The following is a 15819-nucleotide window of genomic DNA, read 5'->3' as shown; positions in this document are numbered from 1 at the left end:
TCGCAACAACCAAAGATAAGAGCAGATAAGATTAGTTTGGTCTGTTAGTAGTATGCATGTTGAAGGGGGTGTGTCGTCTACGATCATCCACTTCCCTTCATTCGCTTCTGAAAGTTTACCTAAAAGATGAGAGAACCATTCTTTCACCTCATTATAACATCTTTGATCTGACAGACGTTTACGTGACATCCACAATGCATTGTATGATGTCAACAAACATGGCGCCACACATAGCTGGCAAATAGCTTAGCTCATTATAAAGAGTACAACCTTCAAAAAAGTATTTTACACACATCATAAGTGTCCGTTACAAAATACGCAATAATCGGAATGCATTATGTCACCAGTACTTGAAAACGTGATTAAAACTGTAAATACATTATGCTCCATACATACATACATACATACATACATACATACATACATACATACATACATACATACATACATACATACATACATACATACATACATACATACTGTATGCATCTACAGTAGAATCGACAACACGATACACAGAAAATATAGAAACTTATTCTATGTTTAGTTAAGCAACCACTGTACAGACAATAAGGCACTTACTTTGATACAAGTCAAAGTTATTATTTGAAAGGAAAACTACAAGAAAGGCAAAGCGACCACCAGTAAGAAAATGTTCGAATTCTTGCAAGACTGCGCAAATATATGCATACTTGATCTATGCAAACATGAGTGAAGTGCGATGGGCTCTCCTTGAAGAAGGTTCAGTAAAGCCTCAAACATAAATTGTCAGCATCGCTGAAATGGGCTACTTCTATGTGAATTAATGAGGAGGTGGAACACACCTCAATTCAAACTCCTGTTAGAAAATACAACTTGTTAGAAAACAATTAGAAATTGACAAGTTGAAACAGCCTATAGATAATTAGTAGGCAGCACGTGTTGACTGTCCTGTTGCATAATAATCACATTTTGGAACAGTGAGTGCATTCTGTCATGACGTGCATGAAACAACTCACGCTGGGGCGACCATAAGAGATATTTGGAACATTGTGAAATGACTAAGCTATCCACATACTTTTGGTCATACAGTGTATCTCTCCATTTCTGTGCATGTGTATTGTCTGTCAGTCTGTAAGTCTGTCTGTCTGTTTGTCTGTTTTCTAGTCCCTTTCGCACTCCCACTCCCGCACTCCCTCACCTTTGTGTCACCTCTTTTTTACTGTACAAAATATACTGTATGTATTGCTCAGTTACAAAGCTTAAGTGGATGGGTGCATTATGATAAGCTCTAGTTCATGGTAACTGAAGCAAACTTCTGTGAGGTGGAGGAGGGCTTAGCCTAGAGTGCAGACATACAGACACAGACACACACACACACACACACACAATATCCTCTTTACTACTCCTCTTACTTTTGGCCTTTGTGCTGCATTTTTGTTGAAGAGCACATCAAATCAAATGTTATTGGTCACATACACAAGGTTAGCAGATGTTAATGCGGGTGTAGCGAAATGCTTGTGCTTCTAGTTCAGACAGGGCAGTAATATCTAACAGTAATCTAACAATTCCACAACAACTACCCAATACCCACAAATCTAAGTAAAGGGATGGAATAAGAAAATATAAATATATGGATAAGTGATGACTGAGCGGCATAGGCAAGATGAAATAGATGGTATAAAATATGAGATGAGTAATGCAACAAATGTAAACATTATTAAAGTGGCATTGTTTAAAGTGACTTGTGATACATTTATTACATCCAATTTTTAATTATTAAAGTGGCTAGAGATTTGAGTCAGGATGTTGGCAGCAGCCACTCAATGTTAGTGATGGTTGTTTAACAGTCTGATGGCCTTGAGATAGAAGCTGTTTTTTAGTCTCTTGGTCCCAGCTTTGATGCACCTGTACTGACCTCGCCTTCTGGATGATAGAGGGGTGAACAAGCCGTGGCTCGGGTGGTTGTTGTCCTTGGTGATCTTTTTGGCCTTCCTGTGACATCGGGTGGTGTAGGTGTCTTGGAGAGCAGGTAGTTTTCCCCCATTGATGCGTTGTGCAAACCTCACTACCCTCTGGAGAGCCTTGCCGTTGTGGGCGGAGCAGTTGCCGTACAGGTGGTGATACAGCCCGATATCAAGCATGAATAAAATCTGATACATTTGTGTCAAAATATGAATATTCAAATGCTTGTAAATTAAACTGTTTACAGCTTATGCTTATAATACCAGTGCAATGTTTATTTGCAGAGGCAAACAAAACCCCATAACAATAAGTATCCATTGTCCATTATCTTTATCTAGCTTTGACTTAACGTGTTCACGCTACACGTTACCCAAGGGCACCCCCCCCCCCGCTCAACTCAAAAAGTGGCGCACAGAATGCAAAAATATTCTTAGAAATATTTAACCTCCACACATTAACAAGTCCAATAGCTCAAATGAAAGATAAACACCTTGTTCATCTACCCAACGAGTCAGATTTCTAAAATGTTTTACGGCGAAAACATAGCAAATATGTATGTCAAGCCACCACAAAGACACAGACGATATGTAGCCATTTTGTCGAACAAAAGATGCAATCACAAACGTAAGATAAAAAGAAAAACAATTCACTAACCTTTTGAAAATCTTCATCAGATGACAGTAATAGGATATGTTACACAGTACATTTATGTTTTTTTTCAATAATATGCCATTTATATCCATAAATCTTCGTTTACATTGACGCCATGTTCAGAAAATGCTAAAAAATGTCCGGAGAAATTATAGATAGCTCCGCCATATAACGCCAGATAACAGCAATACACATCATGAACTTTGACTAAATATACATATTCTACATATAGTTAGAAAGATACACTACTTCTTAATGGAATCGCTTTGTCACATTTATTTTTAACGTTACAGAAATCGTTCACTATTCAATAATCTGAGACGGCGCTCAGACGTAAGCAATATTTCTCCGCTATGTTGGAGTCAACAGAAACACAAAATTACAACATAAATATTCCCTTACCTTTGATGGTCTTCGATCAGAATGTAGTGGAAGGAGTCATACTTATCCAATACATCGTTTGATTTCAAGTCGTGTGTCTTTGTATTAGCATATGCGACAAGTTCCAGCTGAAATTCATCCAAAATGACTTCTGGTCCCGAACAGTTGCGCATCAAAACTTCAAAATTACATATTATATGTCGACTTAACTGGTCAAACTAAGTGCAGAATCAAGCTTTAGGATGTTATTAACGTACAAAACAATTCTCAATTCAACCGGACAATCTGACTTCTTCTCATGCAAGTTGGAACAAAGGGAGCTCTGTGCCCAACGCGCGCCCGGAAGCGCATGCATTTTCTTGCGACACTCACTATTTTGCCTGCCAAAGGGTCAAAGCTCGCGGGATTTGCACAATTAAACACTCTACTGATAGAGGACATCTCGCGGAAGACATAGAAACTGTTCCCAGATCCATAGCTGGTTGGGAAGGGTGGGGGCGATGATGTCAAAGTTGCCCCAACTTTCTGGATGACAAAACTAGTTTGGGAGATTGGCTGCCCTGTGAGTTCTGCTATACTTACAGACATAATTCAAACGGTTTTAGAAGCTTTAGAGTGTTTTCTATTCAATAATAATTATTATATGCATGTATTGACAATTTTGGACAGATTTCTTTTCAGTTTACTATGGGCACGCAATTCATTCAAAGGGGGCAGTATTGTCCCGAGCCTTAACAGGTTTTAATAGCATTACTTTATTGGACAACTCAAAACGCCGTTAGACCATATTTTTCAAGACTTCCTCAAATTTAAAAATTAACAACATTAGTAATTTAATCTTCTTTAATTATGTTTTAGAGATCAACAACATTTTACAAATTTGTAATTTCCCACTTTATACACAATTAGTACAAAAAATGTGTTGTAAACGAGGCTTATTAACTTCCTGGTTTTCAACCATCTTTGAATGCATGTTTAAAAAAATATGGGAGTCCGATAAAAAAACACATGATCATTTTATTAAATGGCATTGATTGAAATGATAAAATATACCAAGCAAAATTAATTTGTTTAATTATATTTACAATTGGTTGTCAAAATTAGCTCAACTGCTGGAGCTGCCTGATAAAGGGTTAACGACCGACTGTGTTTACCCCAGCAGAAGGCATAAACCATTTATGGTCTGTGAGCAAAAAGTCAGACAAGGGGAGCTGCTGTAAACCTGAAAGCACTAGTAAAGAGAGTAAGATTTTACCGTCAAGGCAAGCCCCATAGAATACTGATGTTTTGGAAACAATATGAGACCTGACAAATAAAGTTTATAGTGTGAGGGAAATTGGAAAGAACATACGATTATTTAAATAAATATTATATTATGTAGGCACACTGTCTCTGATCCTGAGGGCCTTTCAGCTCACACTGCAGTAGCCACATGGCCTCGGGTTCTACTCCTTAGTGTTAATTCAAGGTCAGAGCATGTCCTTACATGTTAGGGAACAATATAAGGCTGGTGGTGTAATTTGAAATGGTGTGCTTTTATGGGTTGTGCATGGGCAAGATACTTAGCCTATGCCCGATGCTCACCTGAAATGTTTAAGCAGAAAGTGTCTGCTGTGTAAATAAATAATTCAGACAGAATGCTTACACTTTTGTTACAATATTTGGTAGGTGTAGTGTGCAGTTGCTTAACAAAAATACCTTTGGTTTATTGCCTTATTATGTTCAGTTTGGATCTACAGTAACATAAACCCCTGATTCTACACACATAGCCTGGATGCTACACTCATGCCCCTCAGCGTATCAGTAAGCTCTCTCTAATCTTTTCTCACTATCTTTGGCAGATATATCTGTGTGAGTAAACCACCCAAGGGATCTAACCCCGTATTTGCACAATTCTGTTCAGTTTGACTCTACAGCACAGAAAACCTGTTAGGCTGTCTCAAGACCAGCCTGCTCAGTTCTGCTGAAGGGTATTGAAGTATAACCTATATTAGAGAACAGCAAGGAAAAAAGGTGGAGTAAAAAATATAGCACTCTGAAGTGGTACATTAAAAAACATAGTTATGAGATAATCAGCCATTTGGAAGCATGATTAATCTTAATCAAAGGGTCATATTAAAGTCCCAGCTTTCATAAATTACTTTGTGTATTTGATTTGTGGATGGAGGGATGGGGGACATGGGTTGGGCGTTATATAACTCCAATAGATGTGTAAAGATAAGACTATGTTGTGTAGTCACAGTGTATCAGAGGTAGTTGGTCAAAGTTCACTTGTATGGAGAGTAACTGCCTGAGACCTCAAGACCAATGTTAGCACAAAAAGCTGTTAGCACAAACGGATAGAAAATAGCTCAGCAGGCAAACACGACCATGAGTCATGCTCAAGACCAACAGTGCCTTCAGAATGTAGCTACACCCCTTGACAAAAATATAGTGTGAATTAAAAATGTATTAAATTGAGATTTTTTTGTCACTGGCCTACACACAATTACCAATAATGTCAAATGGGAATTATGTTTTTCGAAAATTTTCAAATGAATTACAAAAATGAAGCTGAAATGTCTTGAGTCAATACCTATTCTACCCCTTTGTTATGGCAAGCCTAAATAAATTCAGGAGTAAAAAATATCTTAAGTCACATAACAAGTTGCATTGACTTATTCTGTGTGAAATAATAGTGTTTAACATGAATTTCGAACACAGATTCAGCTACAAAGACCAGGGAGATTTTCCATGGCCTCACAAAGGACACATATTGGTAGATGGGTAAGGAACAAAAAAACAGACATTGAACATATCCCTATATACATGTTGAAGTTATTAATTTGACACTGTATGGTGTAACAGTACACCCAGTTATTAAAAAGATACAGGAGTCCTTCCTAACTCAGTTGCCGGAGAGGAAGGAAACTTCTCAGGAATTTCTCCATACTGCCAATGGTGACTTAAAACAGTTACAGAGTTTAACTTCTTATGGGCAGGTGGGACGTTAGCCTCCCACCTGGCCAACATCCGGTGAAATTGTAGAGCGCAAAATTCAAACTAGAGAATTATAAATATTTAACTTTCATAAGATAACAAGTGTAAGACATCAAAATAAAGCTTAACTTCTTGTTAATCCAGCCGCTGTGTCAGATTTCAAAAAGGCTTTATTCCGAAAGCACACCATGCGAGTAGCTAAGGACAACGCCCCGCATACAAAACAATGAAAAACATATTTCAACCAGGAGGGTGCGCAATAAAAGTCAGAAATAGCGATATAATAAATGCCTTACCTTTGATGATCTTCTTCTATTGGCACTCCAAAAAGTCCCAGATACATCACAAATGGTCATTTTGTTCGATAATGTCCTTTATATCCATACGAACTCAGTTTAGCTGGCGCATTTCAGTCAATAATCCACCCAGTTTCCCTCCATCAAAATGCATACAAAAATAATCCCAAACATTACTAATAAACTTTTCCAAACAAGTCAAACAACATTTATAATCATACCTCAGGTACCCTAATACGTAAATAAACAATACAATTTAAGATGGAAAATCGTTATTGTCTTTACCGGAGAAAAATACAAAAGAACGTGCTCTCTTCCACACGCTTGAAAACACTAACATTTCTGGGTCATTTTTCCAAATACCAGCTTGAAACTCTTTCTAAAGACTGATGACATCTAGTGGAAGCCCTAGGAACTGCAATCTGGGAGGATCTGCAATCTGCAATCTGGGAGGATTTCACATTATAATAAAAGTGACAGCAATCCAAATCGACCAATTATATGCATATCCTGGGCTTCTGGGCCTAATTAACAGGTAGTTTACTTTGGGCCCGCTTTTCATCCGGATGTGAAAATACTGCCCCCTACCCAAGACAGGTTAAATCTGCTTGAAAAATCTTTCGCAAGACCTGAAAATGGTTGTCTAGCAATGATGAACAACCAATTTGACAGAACTTTGAAATGAATCATGGGCAAATATTGTACAATCTAGGTGTGCAAAGCTCTTAGAGACTGACCCAGAAACACCCACAGATGTAATTTTCTCAAAAGGAGATTCTAACATGTATTGATTCAGGTGTGTGAATACTTATGTAAATGAGATATTTCTGTATTTATTTTTAAATAAATGTGCAAAAACATGTTTTCACTTTTTCATTATGGAGTATTGTGTGTAGATTTGTATTTATTTTGTCCATAATGATTTCAAGTTGTAATACAACAAAATGTGGAATAAGTCAAGGGGTATGAATAGTTTATGAAAGTGCTGTAGGTGCACGACCCGGTTAGGTGAATTGGGAATACGTTTGCTTTCCAAGCTGCTGTTGAAATGGTTGCCTCTTTGTGCCTCCTCTGACCTACTCCTGCGTGTAATAAAAAATGATATATCAGTCGATAAATTATGTGCCTTATGGAAATATACAATATAAAAGGTTAAAATAGAGGAGTACACTCATCTAACATGTCTGTCTTGGTCCTGTGTTTCTGGCCCAGGGTACTCCGGCCAGTCTGGTGCGTTACAGAGTGGAAGATGACCAATCACCTTACAGCGGTAGCATCTTTGATGTCGAGGAGGAGTCTGGGAGGATAATCACCAAGGTCAACCTCAACGAACAACCCAGTGTCACCTTCAAGGTAGGTGGTGATGATGATGCGTCGACAGACACGGTTGCCCTGTTTCTAGCTCCTAACCAACATATGATTTTGTTTATTTTGATGTTATTTCTTACATTTTTTGCTCACACGTTTCTAATACTATTATCTACAGCCAAAAATAACTTTGGGATATTAAAACGTCACCGCCGGAGAAGAGGGAGCAGGAGTGGGATCTTAGTTAGACTCAGGAGGCATCCATTCCACCTACCGCATCAGAGAATATTACTCACTAATGTTCAGTCCTTGGGCAATAAAATTGAAAAACTCAGGACGAGGATCCCCTTCCAGAGATCAGGGACTGTAACATACTCTGTTTTACGTAATTCTGTCTCTCTCCAGATATATTGTCCCAGTCCATACAACCAGTGGGTTCTCCATTCATTGCGCAGAGAGGAACAAAGGCCTCTCCAGGAAACAAAGAGATGGAGGGGATGTCTCATGATTAATAAAACACGGTGTGATTGTGCTAATGTACAGGAAGTCCTTTTGTTGGAATATCTCACCATCAAAAGCCAATCGCATTACCTCCCAAGATCATTTTCTTTGGTTATAGTCCCTTGCTCGTGTTTCTTGGCCCAAGAAAGTCTATTCTTATTATTGGTGTACTTTCGTAGTGGTTTCTTTGCATCAATTCAGCCATGAAGACCTGATTCACGCGGTCTCCACTGAACAGTTGATGTTGAGATGTGTCTGTTACTTGAACTCTGTGAAGCATTTATTTGGGCTGCAATTTCTGAGGCTGTTAAAACTTCTCTGGGATATGTGGGATGCTAGCGTCCCACGTAACCAACAGCCAGTGAAATTGCAGGGCGCAAAATTCAAAACAACAGAAATCTCATAATTCAAATTCCTCAAACATACAAGTATTATACACCATTTTAAAGATAAACATCTCGTTAATCCAGACACAGTGAATGATTTCAAAAAGGCTTTACGGCGAAAGCACACCTTGCGATTATGTTAGGTCAGTGCCAAGTCACAGAAAAACATACAGCCATTTTCCAAAGAAAGAGAGCTGTCACAAAACTCAGAAATAGCATTATAAATATTCACTTACCTTTGATGATCTTCATTGGAATGCACTGCCAGGAAACCAAGTTCCACAATAAATGTTTGTTTTGTTCGATAAAGTCCATTATTTATGTCCAAATACCTCCTTTTTGTTTGCATGTTTAGCCCAGTAATCCAAATGTACAGTGCGCGAGCAATTAGTTCAGATGAAAAGTCAAAAAAGTTATATTACAGTTCGTAGAAACATGTCAAACGATGTATAGAATCAATCTTTATGATGTTTTTAACATAAATCTTCAATAATGTTTCAACCGGACAATTCCTTTGTCTTTAGAAATTAAAAGGAATGCAGCTAACTCTCACGGCCGCACACCTGACATGACTTTCTGCTAGACCTCTGACTCAAACAGCTCTTATTCTCTCCCCCTTCACAGTAGAAGCCTGAAACAAGGTTGTAAAGATTGCTGACATCTAGTGGAATCCTTAGAAAGTGGAATATGACCCCATAGACACTATATTGGTTAGGCAAAGACTTGAAAACCTACAAATCTCAGATTTCCCACTTCCTGGTTGGATTTGTTTCTCAGGTTTTTGCCTGCCACATGAGTTCTGTTATTACTCACAGACATCATTCAAACAGTTTTAAAAATTTCAGAGTGTTTTCTATCCACATCTACTAATTCTATGCATATTCTAGCTTTTGGGCCTGAGTAGCAGGCAGTTTACTCTGGGCACTCATGAACCATCCTTTGCAGCAAAGGTAACTCTGGGTCTTCAGTCCTCATGAGAGGCAGTTTCATTATAGCACTTGATGGTTTTTGCGACTGCACTTGAAGAAACTTTCAAAGTTCTTGACATTTTCCGGATTGACTGACCTTCATGTCTTAAAGTAATGATGGACTGTCGTTTCTCTTTGCTTATTTGAACTGTTCTTGCCATAATATGGACTTGGTCTTTTACCAAATAGGGCTATATTCTGTATACCAACCCTGCCTTGTCACAACACAACTGATTGGCTATAACATTTTTTTTTTTTTGTTATTAATATTTTTCATAATTTCATGATTAGAATAGAATAGACTAAAATATAATAGAATAAAACGTGATTGTCCATACATGATGGACAGTTTTCTTTGGCATCACCTTACAATAAAGGGATCACATTCACATACATTGTCACATCATACACATTTAAACCAGTCAGTCCATCATATTGTATACATTAAAAACATAGAGGACATTGATACATTCACTCACAACTGACCACTGTCCCAATTGCACTGGATAGATAAGTACATACTGATACACTTTACGTTGCATTTAGTAGTCCAACTGCACAAAGAACAAATAAATGTTTGAACACGTTCTTCTTGGCCATGGGCATTCTGAAGTGGATGGAAACCTCTCTCAGTAGTCGTTTCAGCAGTGTGTATTTGCATTGTATTGAATTCTGAACTAAAATCAATAAATAAAATCTGTGCATAGGATTTTGCATGTTGGAGGTGACTAGCCACCATTTTCACCAAGGTCAGGGTAGCATCCTCAGTCCCCCTCTGTGCCTTGTAGGCAAACTGTAACGGGTCCAGTTGATCTTCTATGGACAAGGTAAGGTGCTTACTGACAACCCTTTCCATGCATTTGACCAGAAGGGGCATTAGGGCCACAGGTCGAAAGTCATTTGGTGATTCGCCCCCCTAGCAATGCCTTCATCATCTTTTTATTATTCAGGCTATTATACAGACTCCACTTGTGACTAAACCACGATGTACCTGCATATTAAGTTCCTGAAATGATACAATTCATACACACACTCCCACAGAAGGTCATCTGATTGTATGTGGAAGTAACCTTAGCTCAGCGTAACCTTGGCAGTAAGCGCTAGGAGCAGGTGCTGAGTGATATTAGGTTCTAATAAGTCTCTCTCTCTCTCTTGCAAGAATGTTGGATCGATAGATTCATACACGCTCTCTGGGTGGGTTGAAGCTTGGTTCCCAGACCTTTTTGTCCCCTTTCCAACCTCTCCTGTTATTAGTTTTCATGCCCTACATACGTCCAGAATAGATTGCGAATTAGTAATGCATGTGCTTATGTGTGTTCTCAGTTGGTGGTGATAGCCTTTGATGATGGAGAGCTAGTGAAGGAGAACCGGACCCTGGTGGAGATCACTGTTCTCCAGCCCTCCAGGATCCCCATCTTCACTGAGGAGGAGTACAGGTAACACAAACAAACACATACACACGCATGCATGCACACATGCACGCACACCCACACACACTAACACTAAAATATTTTAGTGGTCTCCCTTTTGGTGGTGGAAAGAAAAAAGGTTTTAAAGTGAATTTCCTCCAATTCTACGTATTTTGCTATGGGACGTGGAGAACATGTTGCAGTTAAAAAAACACATTTCATGCAATTCTACACATTGTGGCATGGGGCGGACAGAACATTTTGCAGTTTGGAAGCGCAACAGATAGCATACTTAAATTCACACAGGACACCAGATAGGACAGGAGAAGTACTCCAGATATAACAAACTGACCCTAGCCCCCCGACACATAAACTACTGCAGCATAAATACTGGAGGCTGAGACAGGAGGGGTCAAAAGACACTGTGGCCCCATCCAATGACACCCCTGGACAGGGCCAAACAGGAAGGATAACACACAACCCACTTTGCCAAAGCACAGCCCCACACTACTAGAGGGATATCTTCAACCACCAATTTACCGGGCCGAGTATAGCCCACAAAGATCTCCGCCACGGCACAACCCAAGGGGGAGCGCCAACCCAGACAGGAAGATCACATCAGTGACTCAACCCACTCAAGTGACGCACCCCTCCTAAGGACGGCATGAAAGAGCACCAGTAAGCCAGTGACTCAGCCACTGTAATAGGGTTAGAGGCAGAGAATCCCAGTGGAAAGAGGGGAACCGGCCAGGCAGAGACAGCAAGGGTGGTTCGTTGCTCCAGAGCCTTTCCGTTCACCTTCACACTCCTGGGCCAGACTACACTCAATCATATGACCCACTGAAGAGATGCGTCTTCAGTAAAGACTTAAAGGTTGATACCGAGTTTGCGTCTCTCACATGGGTAGGCAGACCATTCCATAAAAATGGAGCTCTATAGGAAAAAGCACCGCCTCCAGCTGTTTGCTTAGAAATTCTAGGGACAGTTAGGAGGCATGCGTCTTGTGACCGTAGCGTACGTGTAGGTATGTACGACAGGACCAAATCAGAGAGATAGTTAGGAGCAAGCCCATGTAAAGCTTTGGAGGTTAGCAGTTAAACCTTAATATCAGCCCTTGCCTTGACAGGAAGCCAGTGTAGGGAGGCTAGCACTGGAGTAATATGATCACATTTTTGGGTTCTAGTCAGGATTCTAGCAGCCGTATTTAGCACTAACTGAAGTTTATTTAGTGCTTTTTCCGGGTAGCCGGAAAGTAGAGCATTGCAGTAGTCTAACTTAGAAGTAACAAAAGCATGGATTCATTTTTCTGCATCATTTTTGGACAGAAAGCTTCTGATTTTCGCAGTGTTACGTAGATGGAAAAAAGCTGTCCTTGAAACAGTCTTGATACGTTCATCAAAAGAGAGATCAGGGTCCAGAGTGACGCCGTGGTCCTTCAGTTTTATTTGAGACAACTGTACAACCATTAAGATTAATTGTCAGATTCAACAGAAGATATCTTTGTTTCTTGGGACCCAGAACAAGCGTCTCTGTTTTGTCCGAGTTTAAAAGTAGAAAGTTTGCAGCCATCCACTTCCTTGTGTCTGAAACACAGGCTTCTCGTGGCTTCACCATGTTTCATTGAAATTTACAGCTGTGTGTCATCCGCATAGCAGTGAAAGTTAACATTATGTTTTCGATTGACATCCCCAAGAGGTAAAATATATAGTGAAAACAATAGTGGTCATAAAACTGAACCTTGAGGAACACTGAAATTTACAGTTGATTTGTCAGAGGACAAACCATTCACAGAGACAAACTGATATCTTTGTGACAGATAAGATCTAAACTAGCCCAGAACTTGTCCGTGTAGACCAATTTGGGTTTCCAATCTCTCCAAAAGAATGTGGTGATCGATGGTATCAAAAGCAGCACTAAGGTCTAGGAGCACAATGACAGATGCAGAGCCTCGGTCTGATGCCATTAAAAGGTCATTTACCACCTTCACAAGTGCAGTCTCAGTGCTATGATGGGGTCTAAAACCAGACTGAAACATTTTGAATGCATTGTTTGTCTTCAGGAAGGCAGTGAGTTGCTGCGCAACAGCTTTTTCTGAAATTTCTGAAAACTAAGTAATCAAAAAAATTGAAAGACTACAGTATATGCAATAATTTGAAATACAATTGCATTGTATACAGTTGAAGTCAGAAGTTTACATACACCTTAGCCAAATACATTTAAACTCAGTTTTTCACAAATCCTGACATTTAATCCTGGTAAAAATTCCCTGCCTTAAGTCGGTTAGGATCACCACTTGATTTTAAGAATGTGAAATATCCGAGTAATAGTAGAGAGAATTTTTTATTTCAGTTTTTATTTCTTTCATCACATTCCCAGTGGGTTAGAAGTTTACATACACTCAATTAGTATTTGGTAGCATTGCTTTTAAATTGTTTAACTTGGGTCAAACGTTTCAGGTAGCCTTCCACAATACGTTGGGTGAATTATGTCCCATTCCTCCTGACAGAGCTGGTGTAACTGAGTCAGACCTGAGTCAGCAAAGCACCCTCACAACATGATGCTGCCACCCCCGTGCTTCAAGGTTGGGATGGTGTTATTCGGCTTGCAAGCCTCCCCCTTTTACGTCCAAACATAATAAGGGTCATCATTATTATTATTATTATTATTATCCCCAATCTTTTAAGTTGCTGTAACGGCGTTCTTTTGTTGTTGAAGGAGAGTCGGACCGAAATGCAGCGTGTAAGTTACTCATGTTTATTAGTGAAGACAAAACGAACGAACTAACACGAATAACTAATAAATACAAAAAAACAACAAACAGAACGAAACCTAATACAGCCTGACTGGTGCAAACTACACAGAGACAGGAACAATCACCCACGAAAAACAAGGCGAAAAACAGGCTACCTAAATACGGTTCCCAATCAGCGACAACGAGAAGCACCTGACTCTGATTGAGAACCGCCTCAGGCAGCCAACCTAATTAACACACACACACACCCCTAATCAACTACAATCCCAAACACTACAACCCCAATACGGAAATACAATACATAATAACCCATGTCACACCCTGGTCTAACCAAATATATAACGAAAACACAAAATACAATGACCAAGGCGTGACAGTTGCAAACAGTAGTGTGTCTTTTTTTATGGAGGTTTTGGAGCAGTGGCTTATTCCTTGCTGAGCAGTTATTTTAATTTAATTTGATTTATTTCACCTTTATTTAACCAGGTAGGCAAGTTGAGAACAAGTTCTTATTTACAATTGCGTCCCGGCCAAGATAAAGCAAAGCAGATCGACAAATACAACAACACAGTTACAGTTAGACGTGGAGTAAAACAAATATAGTCAGTAATACAGTAGAATAATAAGTCTATATACTATGTGAGCAAATGAGGTGAGATAAGGGAGGTAAAGGCAAAATAAGGCCATGGTGGCGGAGTAAATACAATATAGCAAGTGAAACACTGGAATGGTAGATTTGCAGTGGAAGAATGTGCGAAGTAGAAATAGAAATAGTGGGGTGCAAAGCTAAATAAATAAATATATACAGTAGGGGAAGGGGTAGTTGTTTGGGCTAAATTATAGATGGGCTATGTACAGGTGTAGTAATCTGTGATCTGCTCTGACAGCTGGTGCTTAAAGCTAGTGAGGGAGATAAGTGTTTCCAGTTTCAGAGATTTTTGTAGTTCATTCCAGTCATTGGCAGCAGAGAACTGGAAGGAGAGGTGGCCAAGGGAAGATTTGGTTTTGGGGATGACCAGAGAGATATACCTGCTGGAGCGCGTGCTACAGGTTGGCGTTGCTATGGTGACGAGCGAGCTAAGATGAGGGGGGACTTTACCTAGCAGGGTCTTGTAGATGACCTGGAGCCAGTGGGTTTGGCGACGAGTATGAAGCGAGGGCCAGCCAACGAGAGCGTACAGGTAGCAGTGGTGGGTAGTATATAGGGCTTTGGTGACAAAATGGATGGCACTGTGATAGACTGCATCCAATGTTTTGAGTAGGGTGTTGGAGGCTATTTTGTAAATGACATCGCCGAAGTCGAGGATCGGTAGGATGGTCAGTTTTACAAGGGTATGTCGATATAGGACTAGTTTTACTGATGATATAGATACTTTTGTACCTGTTTCCTCCAGCATTTTCACAAGGTCCTTTGCTGTTGCTCTGGGATTGATTTTCTCTAGGAGACAGAACGCGTCTCCTTCCTGACGGCTGCGTGGTCCCATGGTGTTTATACCTGCGTATTATTGTTTGTACAGATGAAAGTGGTACCTTCAGGCATTTAGAAATTGCTCCCAAGGATGAACCAGACTTGTGGAGATCTACAATTTATTTTCTGAGGTCTTGGCTGATTTCTTTTGATTTTCCCATGATGTCAAGCAAAGAGGCACTGCGTTTGAAGGTAGGCCTTGAAATACATCCACAGGCACACCTCCAAATGACTCAAATTATGTCAATTAGCCTATCAGAAGCATTTTGACAAAATTATTTCGTTATGGTTTTAAGCAGGTAACACTGAATTGGGTACTGTCATATCTAAATGACATGAAACAGTCCACCTACAGTATTTCAGTGATTCATTTTCTTCCCCTCATGCTTTAAACTGTGGAAAACCGTAGGGCAGCTGCCTTAGAACACTTCTTTACTAAATAAATAAATATACCAATGACCTTCCATATGCCTTATCTGAAACTCAAGCAACTATATTTTCAGATGATAATACAATTTATACAGCAAGACAATCGGTTCAACAGGTACAGCAAGCTCTACAAGTAGATTTGGAAAATATCAGGAAGTGGGTTTGCCGGAACCAACTTGTTTGAAACATCAAGAAAACCAAAGTTCTGTCGGTCTGTTCCACCAGGAAAATGCCAGCACAGGATGGGATACATTTTAGTATGGGGGGAGTACAAATTGAGGAAGTGGCAGAAACCAAACTATTGGGGTTGCAGCTAGACAATTGCTTATCACGGCCGTTTCAAATAA

General features: G+C 39.6%; 1 protein-coding gene across 1 annotated transcript in view; it reads left to right on the top strand.

The window, feature by feature from the left end:
* LOC135511400 (protocadherin-15-like) overlaps nucleotides 1-15819 on the top strand; it is a 268288-nt gene that overhangs the window by 173651 nt on the left and 78818 nt on the right. The window contains exons 22-23 of the mRNA XM_064932924.1: nucleotides 7464-7604; nucleotides 10738-10850. Of these exons, the coding sequence (XP_064788996.1) occupies nucleotides 7464-7604; nucleotides 10738-10850 (254 nt within the window). The remainder of the gene's footprint in view (nucleotides 1-7463; nucleotides 7605-10737; nucleotides 10851-15819) is intronic.

The sequence above is a fragment of the Oncorhynchus masou genome, chromosome 24, assembly GCF_036934945.1.
Source record: "Oncorhynchus masou masou isolate Uvic2021 chromosome 24, UVic_Omas_1.1, whole genome shotgun sequence".
Taxonomy (NCBI): Eukaryota; Metazoa; Chordata; class Actinopteri; order Salmoniformes; family Salmonidae; genus Oncorhynchus; species Oncorhynchus masou.
This window is presented reverse-complemented; position numbering and strand designations above follow the sequence as displayed.